Below are 14,176 nucleotides of genomic sequence, written 5' to 3'. Positions count from 1 at the left end.
CTGGAGTGGGGGTGGGAGTGTCACATGAGATGATGCGCTTTTAGCACCCACCTGGCACTCTGTGAGTTTGTCATGATTTGGGCATAATTCCTTCCTCTCCTAAGCAGGCAGCAGTTCATCTTGGTTAAGGACCTTAGACCTTAGACCACTCAGACGCTAAAAAACCAAGGAGAAACCCAGCCGTGTCAGGCCTAGAAATGTCTGCCCCCACCCCCACCCCCCTCAAGACGGTGACTAGGCCGGAATTCTCCTGGTTGATAAATGAGAGGAGCTGAGAAGGGCTGAGATGCCTGTTCCGAGCATCTGATCTGTAGAAGGCGAATCTTCACTGTGCCATGGAGATGTTCTGGGAGGGAGAGCCGGCCCAGCTGCCTGAAGGAGGACGCGAGAGCGAGGGGACGGGTGAGAGGAATGCTTAGCGGAGACGGACTGGAGGTGCCCGGAGAGGAAAGCGGAACGGAGGCTGGATCTCGGGAAACCTCGTCGGCAGTGTCATTAGAGGAAGGATCGCGTGTCCCGGGGATACGGATTTTGGAGGAAAAGCAGAATAGGTACAAAGGTGAGGTGTCCGAACCCGGGAGATCAAGACCTGTAAGCTGTTGTGGGGGACCCGGGGGCCAGCGAGGACGGGAAGGCGGGGTTTTGGGGCGAACCTGCACGGTTGCTGGGGGTCGGCAGCCGGCCTCGGAGGTGCCGCCGCGTTCGCCCCGGGGCAGGTCAACGACCCCGGGCGGGGAGCACCGAGAGGGGCCTCGGTTGCCATGGCGCTGGGCGGGGAAGGGGCGACTCGGGCCCCGCCCCGAGCCCTGCGGGGCCGCCGGCTCCAGATGGTCCCGGGCCTCCCGCGGGAGCCGGCGGCCTGCGGCAGGGGGAGGCTATTGTCCTCCTTCCGCGGCGCCGCAGTCCCGCCGCTCGCGCCCGCGCGCCGCCGCCACGCGCGCGCCCCCCGCGCCGCCTGCGCCCCGTGACAGCGCCCGCCCGCCGCCCGCCGTGCGCCCGGCCGCTGCCTGCAACCGCCCGTCGCGGCCGGGCTGCGGGCGCGGCAACTACCGGTGCGCCCCGCCCGGCCGCCGCTCTGCGCCGAGGTAGGTGCCGGCGCCCCGCCCGCTTTGTCCCGGCCCGCGGGGCGGCGCGCTTTGTGCGGCCGCGTGCGGTCGGCGGGGTCGGGGTCGGGGTCAGGGTCGGGTCCCGGCGGCCGGGGTGAGCCGGAGCGGGAGCAGGCGGGGACGGGACGGAGAGGGTCCCGTGCCAGCCACACAGGTACCGGGGTGAGGGCGGTGGGGGCCAAGGCCGGGGGGCACTCGGGCCTCTCTAGAGCTGGGAGAAGAGTCTGGAACAGTTAGGGCTGACGGACACGTTCGCGGCGAGGCTGGGAGCGGGTCTGACAGCGCCGGCCCCTCGCGTCGCCGGGGCTGCGGGGCGGACGGGCCGGCGCCGGGCCAGGTGCTGGGGGCGCGCTCGGCCGCCTCTGCCCGGCGGACTGCGGGAGCCCGGCTCCCTCCTCCCGGGAGCCGCGTGGGCTCCTCCTCGCCTCTTTGGCAGCTGGCTCCACGCGCTCCCTTCTGTTCCCCCACAGTGTGTGGGAGAGGGGCACGCGGTTGGCTGTGGTGGCTGGAACTGGCCCGGGGAGAACGCAGACGCTTCGGGCTGCGGGGAAGCGGCCGCGTGCGGCGTTTCTGTGGCCGGGACGCCGATAGGGCTGTGCGGTCCGCCCCGCACGGAACTACCCAGCAAGGCCTGCTCGCGGGGGTGTTCCAGCTCCGGGGCCAGAGTGGTGATTTACCTTCCACTCGCTTGGAACTTTACCCCATTGACCCTAGGACATTGCATGCTTGTGTGAGGTGCGGGTTTGCCCCGGTCTTAACCTGCTACATGTCGTCTGCCCTCCCCGTCTCGGAGCAGCCACAGTTCGAACGCTGGAGAGCCCGGGGGTTTCAGGCATGGGCAGAGGTAGCCACAAACCAGTTTTCCTTGAAGGTGAAGAGGGCAGAGTGAGTTCCAAATATGTGTCTTAGCTTGAGGTGTGGGGCAACCTCTTGGCTTATTCAGAAAGGCAAAGGATTGGCCGAGGAGAAGATAGGATGGAGTATACATTCTTCCCTTAGAGAAATTGATGTGACCCCGGGTTGGGGAAGGGAGGTAGCAAGGGAGTGAAGAATCTGAATATTTGAATAAATCTGCCATAACTGGAGGATTCTAGAAGAGAAAATAAAATTTCAGCCCCCCTCTTCAGCCCAGTTCCTAACTTCCTCCGAAGGAATTGATCAGGAACACAGTCTGAGAGGTGGGTTGGGGTTTTGCTGTTCCTTCCTTCTGCCCTGGGCCCATCTGTCTCTTGCCTTCCTGGGGGCCTTGAGCTGATTTGTGACTTCTTTTTCGTTTTATCTCTCTGCCAGTCCACCCATTTATACTTAGAAGCAAATAAGATTTGAACTTTGCCAAAGTCCCCATTTCTTCTAATCTATTATTCATCTCACTGTCATTTGTTCAACTCTGCCTTCCCATGACTTCTCTAGCTCTGCCGTTCTCCTCCCGCATATCTGCGGGAGGGCGTCAGCACTGTTTCTTTCATTACCTCTGGTACCTACTCCATCTTCATCTTCCTCTCTCATCGCCTGAGCTCCTGAGGGGAAGTGATATTTGAGTTTAGTGTGGGGTAGGGCCTCAGCAGACCTAGAAGCCAACCCTGGGTCACACTCACCCCTGAAACTTTGTGTCTTCTCAGCACTCATGGCTCCTCTAACCAATTCCAGCTGCTTCTCATCTTTGGACAAGGGTGGCCCTCAAAGTGTGGTCCCCAGACCAGTAGCTTCAGTGTCACCTGGGAACAGGTTAGAAATGCACATTCCCAGGTACCATCCCAGAAGTACTGAATCAGAAACTGGGGGATGGGGGGAGTGACCTGTGATTTAACAGTCCTCCAGGTTGTTGTGATTCATGGAAGTTTGAGAATCCCCAGTCCTGAGCTGTTGAGCTCAACCCTGAAAGTATTCCAGCCCAGGAGCAGGTCTTCTTCAATCCCGTGTTCATTCTTTCCTTGAGCTTCTCTCTAGTCCTAAGAAAGACATTAATTCGATGGCCAAAAAAATGAATTATAGTCAAGTCATTCAATATCTCTTTATTGAATATCAATTGTACTGAGTCTGGAAAAACATCAAAACGAGTAAGACAGCCCTTGTCCTCAATGAGTTAAATGTGGAGCGGGCAGAGAGACACATAAACAACTAACCGTAATGCAATGTGATAAGCACAATACTAGCTGCATGCCGAAGTGCCCTGGAAGCACAGAGGAGAGAATGATCAACTCTGAGGGAGGGAAAGAATTCATCAGGAGCAGGATGTGGTGAGAGGAAGAATTAGGGTACAAGGCAACCTGTAGCCCAGGGTATAGGATTTCTAGCTTAACATGTCAGCTGAAAGAGAGGAAAACTGCCCTGGAGGATCGGCACGGTGAGTCTAGTCAGCAGCGCCTGGAGTAGATTCCAGCAGGACCCCAAGCCTGCAGCCGGCGGGGGTTGGCATTCTTCTAGCACTAACAGTGTAAGCTACTTGGGCCTGGCCTTGAGGTCAATTGCTAAGAATAAGGTATGATGAGACTGTAATCTGGATTAGCTACTGCACCACCCTATTGCCAGACTTCAGGAATCCGTGGAAGAGAGGACAATTGAGGATTCTCTGGCTTCAAGAGAGACAGGGGGTCATGAAGCCAGGGGGCTGCTGGCTGACTGAGGAAGTGTCAGCATGGAGACCCTGGTCATAGGTGAGGAATGATCTACTCAGTGGCAAGAAACCAGCACTGGATATGTGTAGGAGAAAAGCAAATAGAAATCAGTGGGAATGTAGAGATGGCAGCCGGGGACACAAGCTGAGAACACAGCATATTGTCCAAAAGGCCAAGGAGCTGCAGAGCCAGAATGCTTGGAAACCAAGACCTAGAGACACAAAGGTAGCAGAGTCTCAGAGCCACATGCTGAACAATGCCAGAGAGCACCATTCACATGGAAGGCTGTGGTGTTGCAACATGGTGGCCCTGTGGGGGTCTATGATCTAAGGACACCAATGCTAGCTTGGTTCCTTATCCATATCACAGCATTTCTGGAAACTCAGGACATACAGCATGCATGCTTCAAATTCAGTTTGGGAAGAGGAGCATTGAAGTGGCTGAGGTTTTATTTGGGGGAAGAGGAAGTTCTAGCTCCATACTTCCTCCTGGTAATGGTAGGAATCCACAGAGACATTCTAACAGTTGGACTTCCCTGGAGGGTCTGGCTCCCAACTGGGCCCCTTTGTAACTTTAACAAAACCCCCAATTCTGCATTTCTCCTGAGCCCTACTTCCTAGGACCAGGGCTGTGGTCTTGGCAGTCTCTGGTTCTGGAAAGGAAGGAGGTATGGAGAAAAGAGAAGTGATGGGTGGTGAGACTCGGGTAGGTAGGGAGGTGTGTGCCCATGGATACACAAAGGCAGAACCTGGCTTCCATCATTAACTGGTTCCACGAAGCTGAACCTGACCTGCTTGAAGGCCAGGGTTGTCTGCCCCTCCCCTTGGGAGGACCAAGTTGGATCCCCAAAAATAAGCCAAAGCAGTCCATGTTTGGGTTCTGTGCAGCTTACAGGGGCCTCAGAGATACTGTAGTTTGGAGACAGGGTCAGATGGTTAGCTTCTTTGAGTTTCTGCTCTTTGTAGAGTACAAAGATATGAGGCAAGGTTTGCAAACCTCAACAGTTGGGGCCAGGCAGGTAACGTAGATATGTGAAGTGGCTGGGCCTGTAGACCCATCTAAAGGAATCCAAATCAGTCTTTTTTTTGAGACAAATTTCACTCTGTCATCCAGGCTGGAGTGCAATGGCGCAATGTCGGCTCACTGCAACCTCCGCCTCCCAGGTTCAAGCGATTTGACAGCCTCAGCCTCCCGAGTAGCTGGAACTACAGGCACCTGCCACCACACCCAGCTGATATTTTGTATTTTTAGTAGAGATGGGGTTTTGCCTTGTTGGCCAGGCTGGTGTCGAACTCCTGACCTCAGGTGATCCGCCCGCCTTGGCCTCCCAAAGTGCTGGGATTACAGGCATGAGCCTCCGTACCCAGCCAAAAAGTCAGTCATTTAAAAATAGCTTATTGGCCCAGCAAAACACTCCTGGGGGCTAGCCTTGGTAAGTTTGTGACTCCTAGTGAGGGGTCATGGAAACCGAAGTGGGGGCAGGGTGAGACTTGGGTGTAGGCGTTTTTGTGGGCAGGTCTGTGCAGGGAGAGTTTGAGTGCTGGAGATGTCCATCCCAGAGCTGAGCTTAAGTGTGGCTGCTGGTTAGGAAGCACTAATCTGAGGGGCCGAGAGAAATGGAATTACACTTGGTCCTGAGGTGTGGACTTCTTTCCTGTCTAGAAGCTGAGAGTATTAGGTGACGCTAGTTCAGGTTATGCCTTGCCCACAGCACTCTTTGCTCAGGGTGATTCAACTCTGCCCTAGAATATATTTTTATACAAATATTTACAGAACAAATCTAGAGAATCTGTGGGGGGAAATGGTGGATTTTTGAATGAGAAGAGTCCTAGGCCTAGTAGAAATTAAGCTCCCTTTCCTTCTACAGGGAATTAAAGCCCAAATCTACAAGCCTTAGACCTTAGCTCTCTTGCATCTCATTAATGCTCCTCCCAAGAAAAATCCTTGTACACATTTTCTCTTTAGGAGAACGGGGAGGGGCAGACAACCCTGGCCTTCAAGTAGGTCAGGTTCAGCTTCATGGAATCAGTTAATGATGGAAGCTAGGTTCTGCCTTTGTGTGCCCATGAGTCTCACAACCCAGCACTTCTCTCTTCTCCAGACCTCCTTCCTTCCAGAACCCGAGACTACCAAGACCATAGCCCTGGTCCTAGGAAGTAGGGCTCAGGAGAAATGCAAAATTGGGGGTTTTGTTAAAGTTACAGACCCAGTCCCCTCCCCCTCTCTTGAATGCTGCTGAATGCTGAATTACACAAGAACTGTGGATGGTAGAGGTTTTTTTTTTTTTTTTTTTTATCCCCAGCAGATATTCTGAACCTCATTTGTTAGTTTTGAGGACAGAGTGTGTTTGCATAAGTTAGAGCCGTAAGTAGTGCTGGTGAGCAGACATGGTCCACATTTCCCCAGCCTGGGCCCTAGGCAGGAGCCACAGCTGCTCATCCCGGACGGTTGAGGAACCTGTGTATGTTCTGTGTTCAAGAGGCTGCGATTAAGAGCGTGTCCCCCAGAGTCAGAAAGAACTTGTCAAAACCCAGCACTGTTTCTTCCAGCTGCGTGACCTTGAACCAGTAACTTAATGTCTTTTTTTTTTTTTTTTTTTTTGAGGCGGAATCTCACTCTGTCTTGCCCAAGCTGGAGTGCAGTGGCGAAATCTCAGCTCACTGCAGCCTCCGCCTCCTGGTTTCAAGTGATTCTCCTGTCTCAGCCTCCCTAGTAGCTAGGACTACAGGTGTGTGCTACCACGCCCAGCTAATTTTGTATTTTCAGTAGCGATGGAGTTTTACCATGTTGGCCAGGCTGGTCTCAAACTCCTGACCTCAGGTGATCCACCCGCCTTTTTCTGAGATGGAGTCTTGCTCTGTCGCCCAGGCTGGAGTGCAGTGGCGCGATCTCGGCTCATTGCAAGCTCTGCCTTCCAGGTTCACACCATTCTCCTGCCTCAGCCTCCCGAGTAGCTGGGACTGCAGGCGCCCACCACCACACCCAGCTAATTTTTTGTATTTTTTAGTAGAGACGGGGTTTCACCATGTTAGCCAGGGATGGTCTTGATTTCCTGACCTTGTGATCCACCCGTCTCGGACTCCTAAAGTGCTGGGATTATAGGCATGAGACACCGCACCCGGCCAACTTAATATCTTTTGTGCAGCTTCCTCATCTATGAAATGGAGACAACAGTGGGCCCTCACCCCACAGGGGGTTATGGTGAGGTGATGCATGTCAATGGCAGGGACATGTCACAGCTGACATTTATTGAGTACTTACTAACATTCTCTGTGGCAAACCAAAGGAAACAAAGTGGAGAGAACCATACTGTGTCCTCCTTTGAACTCCTGGGCACTTGCCAAACAGCGTATCAATCTTCCTGGTGTATCATAGCTTTTTCTTAGCTCAGGAGCAGAATCTAGGTCTTTTTTTTTTTTTTTTTCTACAAGTCTCGCTCTAAGGCGCGCCCAGGTTCAAGCAATAATCCTGCCTCAGCCTCCCGAGTAGCTGGGATTACAGGCGCCTGCCACTATGCCCAGCCAATTTTTTGTATTTTTAGTAGAGACAGGGTTTCACCATGTTGGTCAGGCTGGTCCTGAACTTCTGACCTCAGGTGATCCACCCACCTCGGCCTCCCAAAGTGTTGTGATTACAGGCGTGAGCCACTGCGCCCAACGAATCTGGGTCTTTTTCTCTCAACTTCCCTACAGGGTATAGGAGGCCATCTTGGGTTGATCATGGGCTCAAAACAGTTTGTAGAAGGAAAGAATGCCACTTTCTAGTCATTATTGCCCATGGGGCCCCATATGTGCTGCCTGCATTACCCTGGCCTGCACACTGCTGTCTGAAGCACTGAAGCCCATCACCCCTTTCCTCACCCCCCAAACCCGTCCCTCTCTGGCCCGAAGCCATTAGAGCCTTTCCTGACCACCGCATCGCTCTGAGCTGCTGCTGCCTTCCTGCTTCACTTTCTGTGCTTCTGATGCATTCCTGTCCCCAGGCTTCCCGGGTGGCTTCCCCTCTCCCCCTGGGGGCTGATTTCCACTGAGCAGCCAACTGCAGCCTCTGGCCACAAGGAGAGCGGAGCCACAGGTAGGGGAAGAAGACAGAAGGGGCTGGTGGTGAGTGGAGGGCTTGGTGGTCCCTGGACGTCCCTCACTGGCCACATTCTCCTTGCAGGAGCAGGAAGCCGCCTACCACCATGAGCAGCACTTTGTCACCCACAGACTTTGACAGCTTGGAGATCCAGGGCCAGTACAGTGACATCAACAACCGCTGGGACCTTCCTGACTCGGACTGGGACAATGACAGCAGCTCGGCCCGCCTTTTTGAGAGGTCTCGCATTAAGGCTCTGGCAGGTGAGGTCAGGGGAGGGTCAAGGTGGGGGGATGCTGGAGGAGGCTGTGTCAGTTGTCACGAAGAGCCCTTTAACTTTACGGGAAGACTGACTTTTCTTTCTAAGTGGGAGACCCAGAGCACCCTATCAATTCCCTGGTCTCCACATCCAGCTTCAAGAATAGGCTCCAGGCCATTCAGAACTTTCCCCAGCTCCTCCCCCAAGCATAGAGACGCTTCACTGGCCCCTGGACTGGCTGAGCTGACTAAAACAGCTTCCCCCTCTGGCCCCCGGGTCATGTCCCTTTATCCTTCGGCACTCTCGCTCTTGCCACTCCTGTCTCCGCCCACCTCTCCCTTACCTGTCATGCCCTTGTTGTGTCTTCTTTGATTTCCACTGTCATTTCCCACACCTGTTCCCATTCTATTATTCCCCTCTGCTCCCTCCCCACCTGTTCCTTCCACCTGCCGCCTGTTACTCCCATTATCTCATCTGCCTGTTCCCTGAAGCAGGTTCCCTCCACCCGCTGCTGCTGGTTTCTGCAGCCGCCCATTCTCCCGGGTGTGCTCTCTGCCTGCCTTGGCCCCTATCCTTCCCTACAGCCCAGGGCCTGGGCTCTCCGCTCTGAGTGGAAACTCGTCCAACAGCCTCCCTGTCTTCCGGGGGAGGAGTTGTCATGGCAACAAGAGTTCGGCTGCCACCTGACACCACCAGTGGCTGGCATGGGGCTGACTCACCCACACACCCCAAGGCCACCCATCCCGTCTGGCTTCCTCCTCCATCCCACCCTTGTCATTGCCATTGACCTGCCGGCCATCCAGCCCAGCCCAACCCAACCCAGTCTGAGAGGCCCCAGCTACTCTCACCCAGAGGTGGTGCTCCCAGTGGGGGTGGGGTTGGCCCCTAGAAGAAGAGAGACTCCAAGGGGGAGGTTCCCAAACCTGGCCACATGTTTTACAGGATCACCCAGGGATGTTTTTTACAAATACAGGTTTCCAAGCCCCTCCCTAGACACAATAAGTTAGAATCTTGGTCTAGAACTCAGGATTTTTCAAAAGCTCCCCAAGTGATTCTTTTGAGCCAGCTCAGCACCAGTCTGAGGACCCCCTTGTGGCAGCCATAGCTTCCCAGGACCCCTTCTCATTTTCTCCTGGGCCTCTCTGTTCTTCTGGTTGGGTCTTCAGGCTGGCTGTGAAATACTCCTACCAGTGCGTCTATACATCAGAGAAGACAGAAGGTGTGGGTTATGGAGAATGTCATGTTTGAGGAAAATGTTCCTGGCAGTCTGGTTTTGGATTCATGTAGCCTCTAGAATGGTCATGATGTCTATGTGTGTACAACATGTGCCACCCACCACGTTTGCACACATGACAAGTGCCTCCCAGGACTGTCACCATGCCTGTGTACATAGGACACATGCCTCCCAGGACTGCCACCATGCCTGTGTACTTAGGACACATACCACCCAGGACTGTCACCATGTCTGGCTGCACATAACTCGGGCCACCCAGCACTGTCACCATGTCTGTGCACACATCCGTGCGACCTCGTGCTCTCATTGGGTGTTTATCTCCATCACTAAACTGGGCTCTCCTGAAGAGGCAGCTCTGCATGGGCTTTGCCTAGCACTGTGTCTCCAGCCAGCAGGTGTCAAATAAACACTGAATGAGTGAAGATGGGGAAGGGCAAGTGTAGGCTGCACGTGACAAACGCTGAAGCCCAGAGGAAGGGCGCCTGGTAGATGTGCCCAGCAGCGGGGTGTCTGGGGGCAGGGATGGCCTGGTGGAGGATAGCCCTGGTGGGCCAGAGGGCAGGGAAGGGGCTGGCACTGGAGGTGGTGATAAGCAAGTGGAAAGGATGGTAACAGCGCCCGTTTCACAGATGAGGGAATGAAGAAAAATGCCTCGCACGGTGCCTGGCTTTTCCTCTTCGAGGATTTCCTCATTTCCAGATTTCTCTTTGTCTGTTTCTGAGCTGGGGCTCAAAGCCCACACATCCTGGAGAAGGACCTCCCAGAGTCACCCAGAGAGGGGTCGCCCTCACTGTTCCTGCAAACCTCTGGGAAACAGGAGTTTGCACTGGGGGCCCCTCTCGTGGGTCCTGTGCATTGTTAGGTAACTTGGGGCCTGATGGGCGGGTCTCAAAGGCGTTGGCAGTGCCCTCCTCCGCCACCCCGCCACCCCGCAGGGCCTGGCCCTGCCCCCGCCGGCCATGCTCCGCCTCTCTCCCCTCCCCAACACCGTCCAACCTGTTTGTCTGGAGCCGCCTGTCTCCTCTCACCGCAGCCAGGCGTGCCCCTACTCTCTGTCTCAGGAGCTCAGGACACCCCGTAACTCTTTTTGCCACTCTTTGAAATTCCCACCATTCTTGAATCCCCCAACCCTGGACTCCAGCCTGAGGTTCCACTGGGGAACGGAAACTGGCCCCCTGCCGGCGGCGAGCATGGACTCTGGGCCCTGGGCTCTGTAGCTAGCAGCTGGCAGCATGAATGGGAACGGAGTGAGCAGGGTGCACGGGAACGGCCTGCACGAGGCCTGCGAGTTTTACTATGAGGCTGTGGAAGGGGCCCACAACCCCGGGGGCCTCCTGCTCTCACCAGCTGCCTTCATCAACCCTGTTCAATATGCCAGCGTGCTGGAAGGACGCTTCAAACAGCTGCAAGGTGAGGCCCGGGGGCTCCCTGTGGGGACAACTGCGCCTGGGCGAGAGGGACCTGGGTGTGGGGAGAGTGGCCAGAGCTGAGGACCTGGCATGGGACACGGTGTGACTCCAGTGTTTGTGTTGGGAGACAACGTGATGCAGCTTAGAGGGGATAATTACAAGAGGCCGGAAAATACACAGATGTCAACGGAATGGGGAAAGGCTTGGACCCGCTGGCAGGGACCGTGTATGATGGCATGGGTGGGTGTGACTGCTGGGCCTCGGGGTGCTGCATGGAGCAAAGGCAACCAGCCATGGAGGGCGTGGGGGCGCCAGCACCCGGGGAGGCACCAGCAGTGCCTCTGAGGTGGATCCAGATCTGGCGGTGGAGCGCTCGCCAGGACAGTTAGGGGAGGTGGAGGGGTGACCCAGGCCCAGGGACCTGGAGATTGTGTTTTCCAGGCTTCTGAGCGTGCGTCTGAATGTGTGCAAGGGGGCAGCGTGTGTGAAGCAAAGGGAGTGTCTCAAAGGAGAGGATCTGTGCAAACAGGCCCAGGTAGATGTCTGTGCAGGTGTGTGTTCACTCTGGCACAAGCGCTTAGGTGTGTTTCTGGGAATCACTGTTGTATGTGTGTGTAAGGATCTAGGGATGCTGTGGGCGTCTTGTGACGTGACACTTGGTTTCTGGTGCTTGGCTTTGCCCATTTTCCTCCTAGTTGCCACTAATTCTGTGTCTTCTGCCTGTGTGCCAAAATGGCCTCACCCGAGGGTGCCCAGCAGTAGGGAAGTGCCCCTGGATCCAGCAATGGCCTGTGACCCAGGCTCCTCCTGGCTCACTCAGATGGGGCCTGTAGACCTGCCGGGAGGCCCGAAGGCACCCTTGGTTTCACGGGTGCTGGGGAGCATGGGGCCATCCCATGTTGTTATTAGGACTCCAGGTTTGGTGCTGGTATAGTGGCTGGAGATAAGAGACAGGGAGTGACGTGGATGTGTTGCTGTGTCTTATGGGTGAGGTGCTTAGGAATGTGAGATTAAAGGATGAGTCTTTCCGGTTTCTGAGATGCTGGTGCTGAGGTGGAAGCAAAAGTGACTCTTCAGACCCCAGCCACTTGGGTTGGGTCCTTGCACAGGGCTCTCTGTGGGGAAGTGGCAGAAATCCTTATCACCAGAGCAGTTTCTGATGCTTTCACTTTGTCACTTAGAATGTTCTTAATTTTTATTTTCCTACGGAACCTAGTACTTACTTCGCCTCTTCGGTAACTCCCCTCCCCTGTGGGCTGGGCAGCAGGGCATTGCCTAACTTTTTTTGAGATTGGTACCTAACTCTGCCTGGCTTTTTTTCCCCCATGTTTCCTGGCCTCACTGTTTTCCCAGTTCCCAACTCTCAACATCTTGTTCTTCTGAGCAATGGGGTGTTTATGTCCTGGAACTGGATCCCCTTGCAGCCAGCTGAATGTACCGTCCCCAACCCCCAGAAGCAGAGGAGCCTGCCTTTTCTTTAATTTATCCAAGGACAGTAAGCTGACTCAGGAGGCCTGCAGCCTCTATACCATCAAGTCCTAATAAGCGCTTGGAAGAGCCGCTGCTATAATTTTAGCCCACACCCTCTCCTTTGTCCGCAACCAAAAGAGAACAGCCATACCTCCCCCTGGCCCGGGCAGCTGTTGCTCTCCTTCAGGTCAGATCACACCACTTTATAACAGCAGCTCACCAAGGAGCCATTTTGTGCCAGGCACCAGCTAGTTGTTTTATATATCTTATCTCATTTAATCAACACGATGACCTGTTGAAGTAGAAAGTGATGTTCCCATTTTACAGATGAGACATTGGGGCTCTGATGAATGAAGTCACTTGACCAGCATTCCACCGCTTACATGACTGCCCCATCCCAGCCCCTCCCTGCATGTCCCATGGTTTCTGAGGTCTTCATCCTTTCTTCTCAAAGCCTATTTTCTTTCTTTCATCTTTCTTCTTTACCTTGCTTATGAGCTCATTCCAAGTTACGGGCTTTCCTCCTGGTCATCTTCCTTCCCTTCCTCCTCCTTAGAGGACCCCACTTCCCATCTCTCAGGCTCCTCTATCCCCCACCCCTGCCAACTGGTGTTTAGAAGCAGGCATACTGAACTCGAGGGACAGAAATAACCCCCTGTTGCCACCACAGATGAACGAGAAGCCGTGCAAAAGAAAACCTTCACCAAGTGGGTAAACTCGCACCTGGCCCGGGTCACGTGCCGGGTGGGGGACCTGTACAGCGACCTCCGGGACGGACGCAACCTGCTGAGGCTACTCGAGGTGCTCTCGGGAGAGATACTGGTGAGCTGTGGTCATGAAGGGAAGCGGGGAGCTCAGAAAAGTGTCCAAGGGGACCAGCTGGAAGAACAGCCCTCAGAGAGAGTGATGGCACAGGGCAGGAAGCAGTGGCTCCCTCTGCTCAGAGGATGGTTTCGTTTCCAGCACCTTTGCCACTTAGATTACATAGGAGCATTGCTTCGTGGAGACAGGAACAGTGGCCCCATTGAAAACATTTCTTTTCCCACCTACTCTGGGTGCAGTTAATTCCCTTGGGAATCTTAATCTGCCCAAGCCTCATCTGTAACCTCAGCTTTGGCTCCAGCCCTGGGGCTGTGCCCGTGTTCCTGAGGTAGGTCATGGGGAAGGTGTGCAAAGCCGGGCCCTGCGAAGGCTGGGGAAGAAGGTGGAAGCCCACAGTCCCGTGCCATTTTGCCCCCGTCCCTCCACAGCCAAAGCCCACAAAGGGCCGCATGCGGATCCACTGCCTGGAGAATGTAGACAAGGCACTGCAGTTCCTCAAGGAGCAGAAAGTGCACTTGGAAAACATGGGCTCCCATGACATTGTGGACGGAAACCACCGACTGACCCTTGGGCTGGTCTGGACCATCATCCTTCGATTCCAGGTACCCCAGCACACTGTCACACAGAGTGGTTCCTGCCCTGGTTCTTCACTGCAAACCATTCCTGCTGGCCCATGACACAACAAACACAAAGATGGATGATTTAGAACCTTATGTAGCAGCTGCCATTGCGGTGCTATCCAAGCACCGGATCAGTGGACTCCCCTCCTTCAGCAGGGTAGAAACCAGCTTGGGTGAATGTCAAACCCCTGTGGCAAGTTCCTTGTGTGCTGGTCTGTGTATTGGTCATGTGCAATAGGACCAGGACCACAGGTTGATCCACAAGGGACTAGAAGTTTTACCAACTGGTCCTTCACCTCAAGGGATTTGGGAACTTCTAGAGGGTCTGGTCACTGGCACCAATCCCCTGCCATAAACTCTGCCTGTCTCCCCCAGTGGAACGTCACCCTCCTCCTTCCCACGCCCCAGTGTCCTCATGCCATCACAGCGTTCCTGATCACCCCCTTCCTTCCCGGGTTCTGTCGGCTTCACCTTGGAGAGCCAACTTTTAGAGACCTTGGAGAGTCAGCTCTCAGAAAATGTTCACTCTTCTGCCTGCAGTTCCCCACCTGGAGGGACCAGCAC

At 54.9% G+C, this 14,176-nt stretch overlaps 1 protein-coding gene across 3 annotated transcripts in view; it reads left to right on the top strand.

Moving 5' to 3' along the window:
* Positions 1-470: 470 nt before the first annotated feature.
* The window catches only part of SPTBN2 (spectrin beta, non-erythrocytic 2), a 42,788-nt gene continuing 29,082 nt past the window's right edge, over positions 471-14,176 (top strand). Inside the window, exons 1-5 of one of the 3 annotated variants that reach the window (XM_032153578.2) lie at positions 544-559; positions 7,704-7,795; positions 7,883-8,061; positions 12,841-12,992; positions 13,421-13,594. In XM_032153578.2, the coding sequence (XP_032009469.1) occupies positions 7,905-8,061; positions 12,841-12,992; positions 13,421-13,594 (483 nt within the window). In that variant the 5' untranslated portion in view covers positions 544-559; positions 7,704-7,795; positions 7,883-7,904. Of the gene's footprint in view, positions 560-7,703; positions 7,796-7,882; positions 8,062-10,330; positions 10,702-12,840; positions 12,993-13,420; positions 13,595-14,176 lie in introns of those variants that run through there. The other 2 variants (XM_032153577.2, XM_058438970.1) reach the window with 2 other exon arrangements.

The sequence above is a fragment of the Hylobates moloch genome, unplaced genomic scaffold (genome assembly GCF_009828535.3).
Source record: "Hylobates moloch isolate HMO894 unplaced genomic scaffold, HMol_V3 SCAFFOLD_5, whole genome shotgun sequence".
In the NCBI taxonomy this organism is placed as follows: Eukaryota; Metazoa; Chordata; class Mammalia; order Primates; family Hylobatidae; genus Hylobates; species Hylobates moloch.
This window is presented reverse-complemented; position numbering and strand designations above follow the sequence as displayed.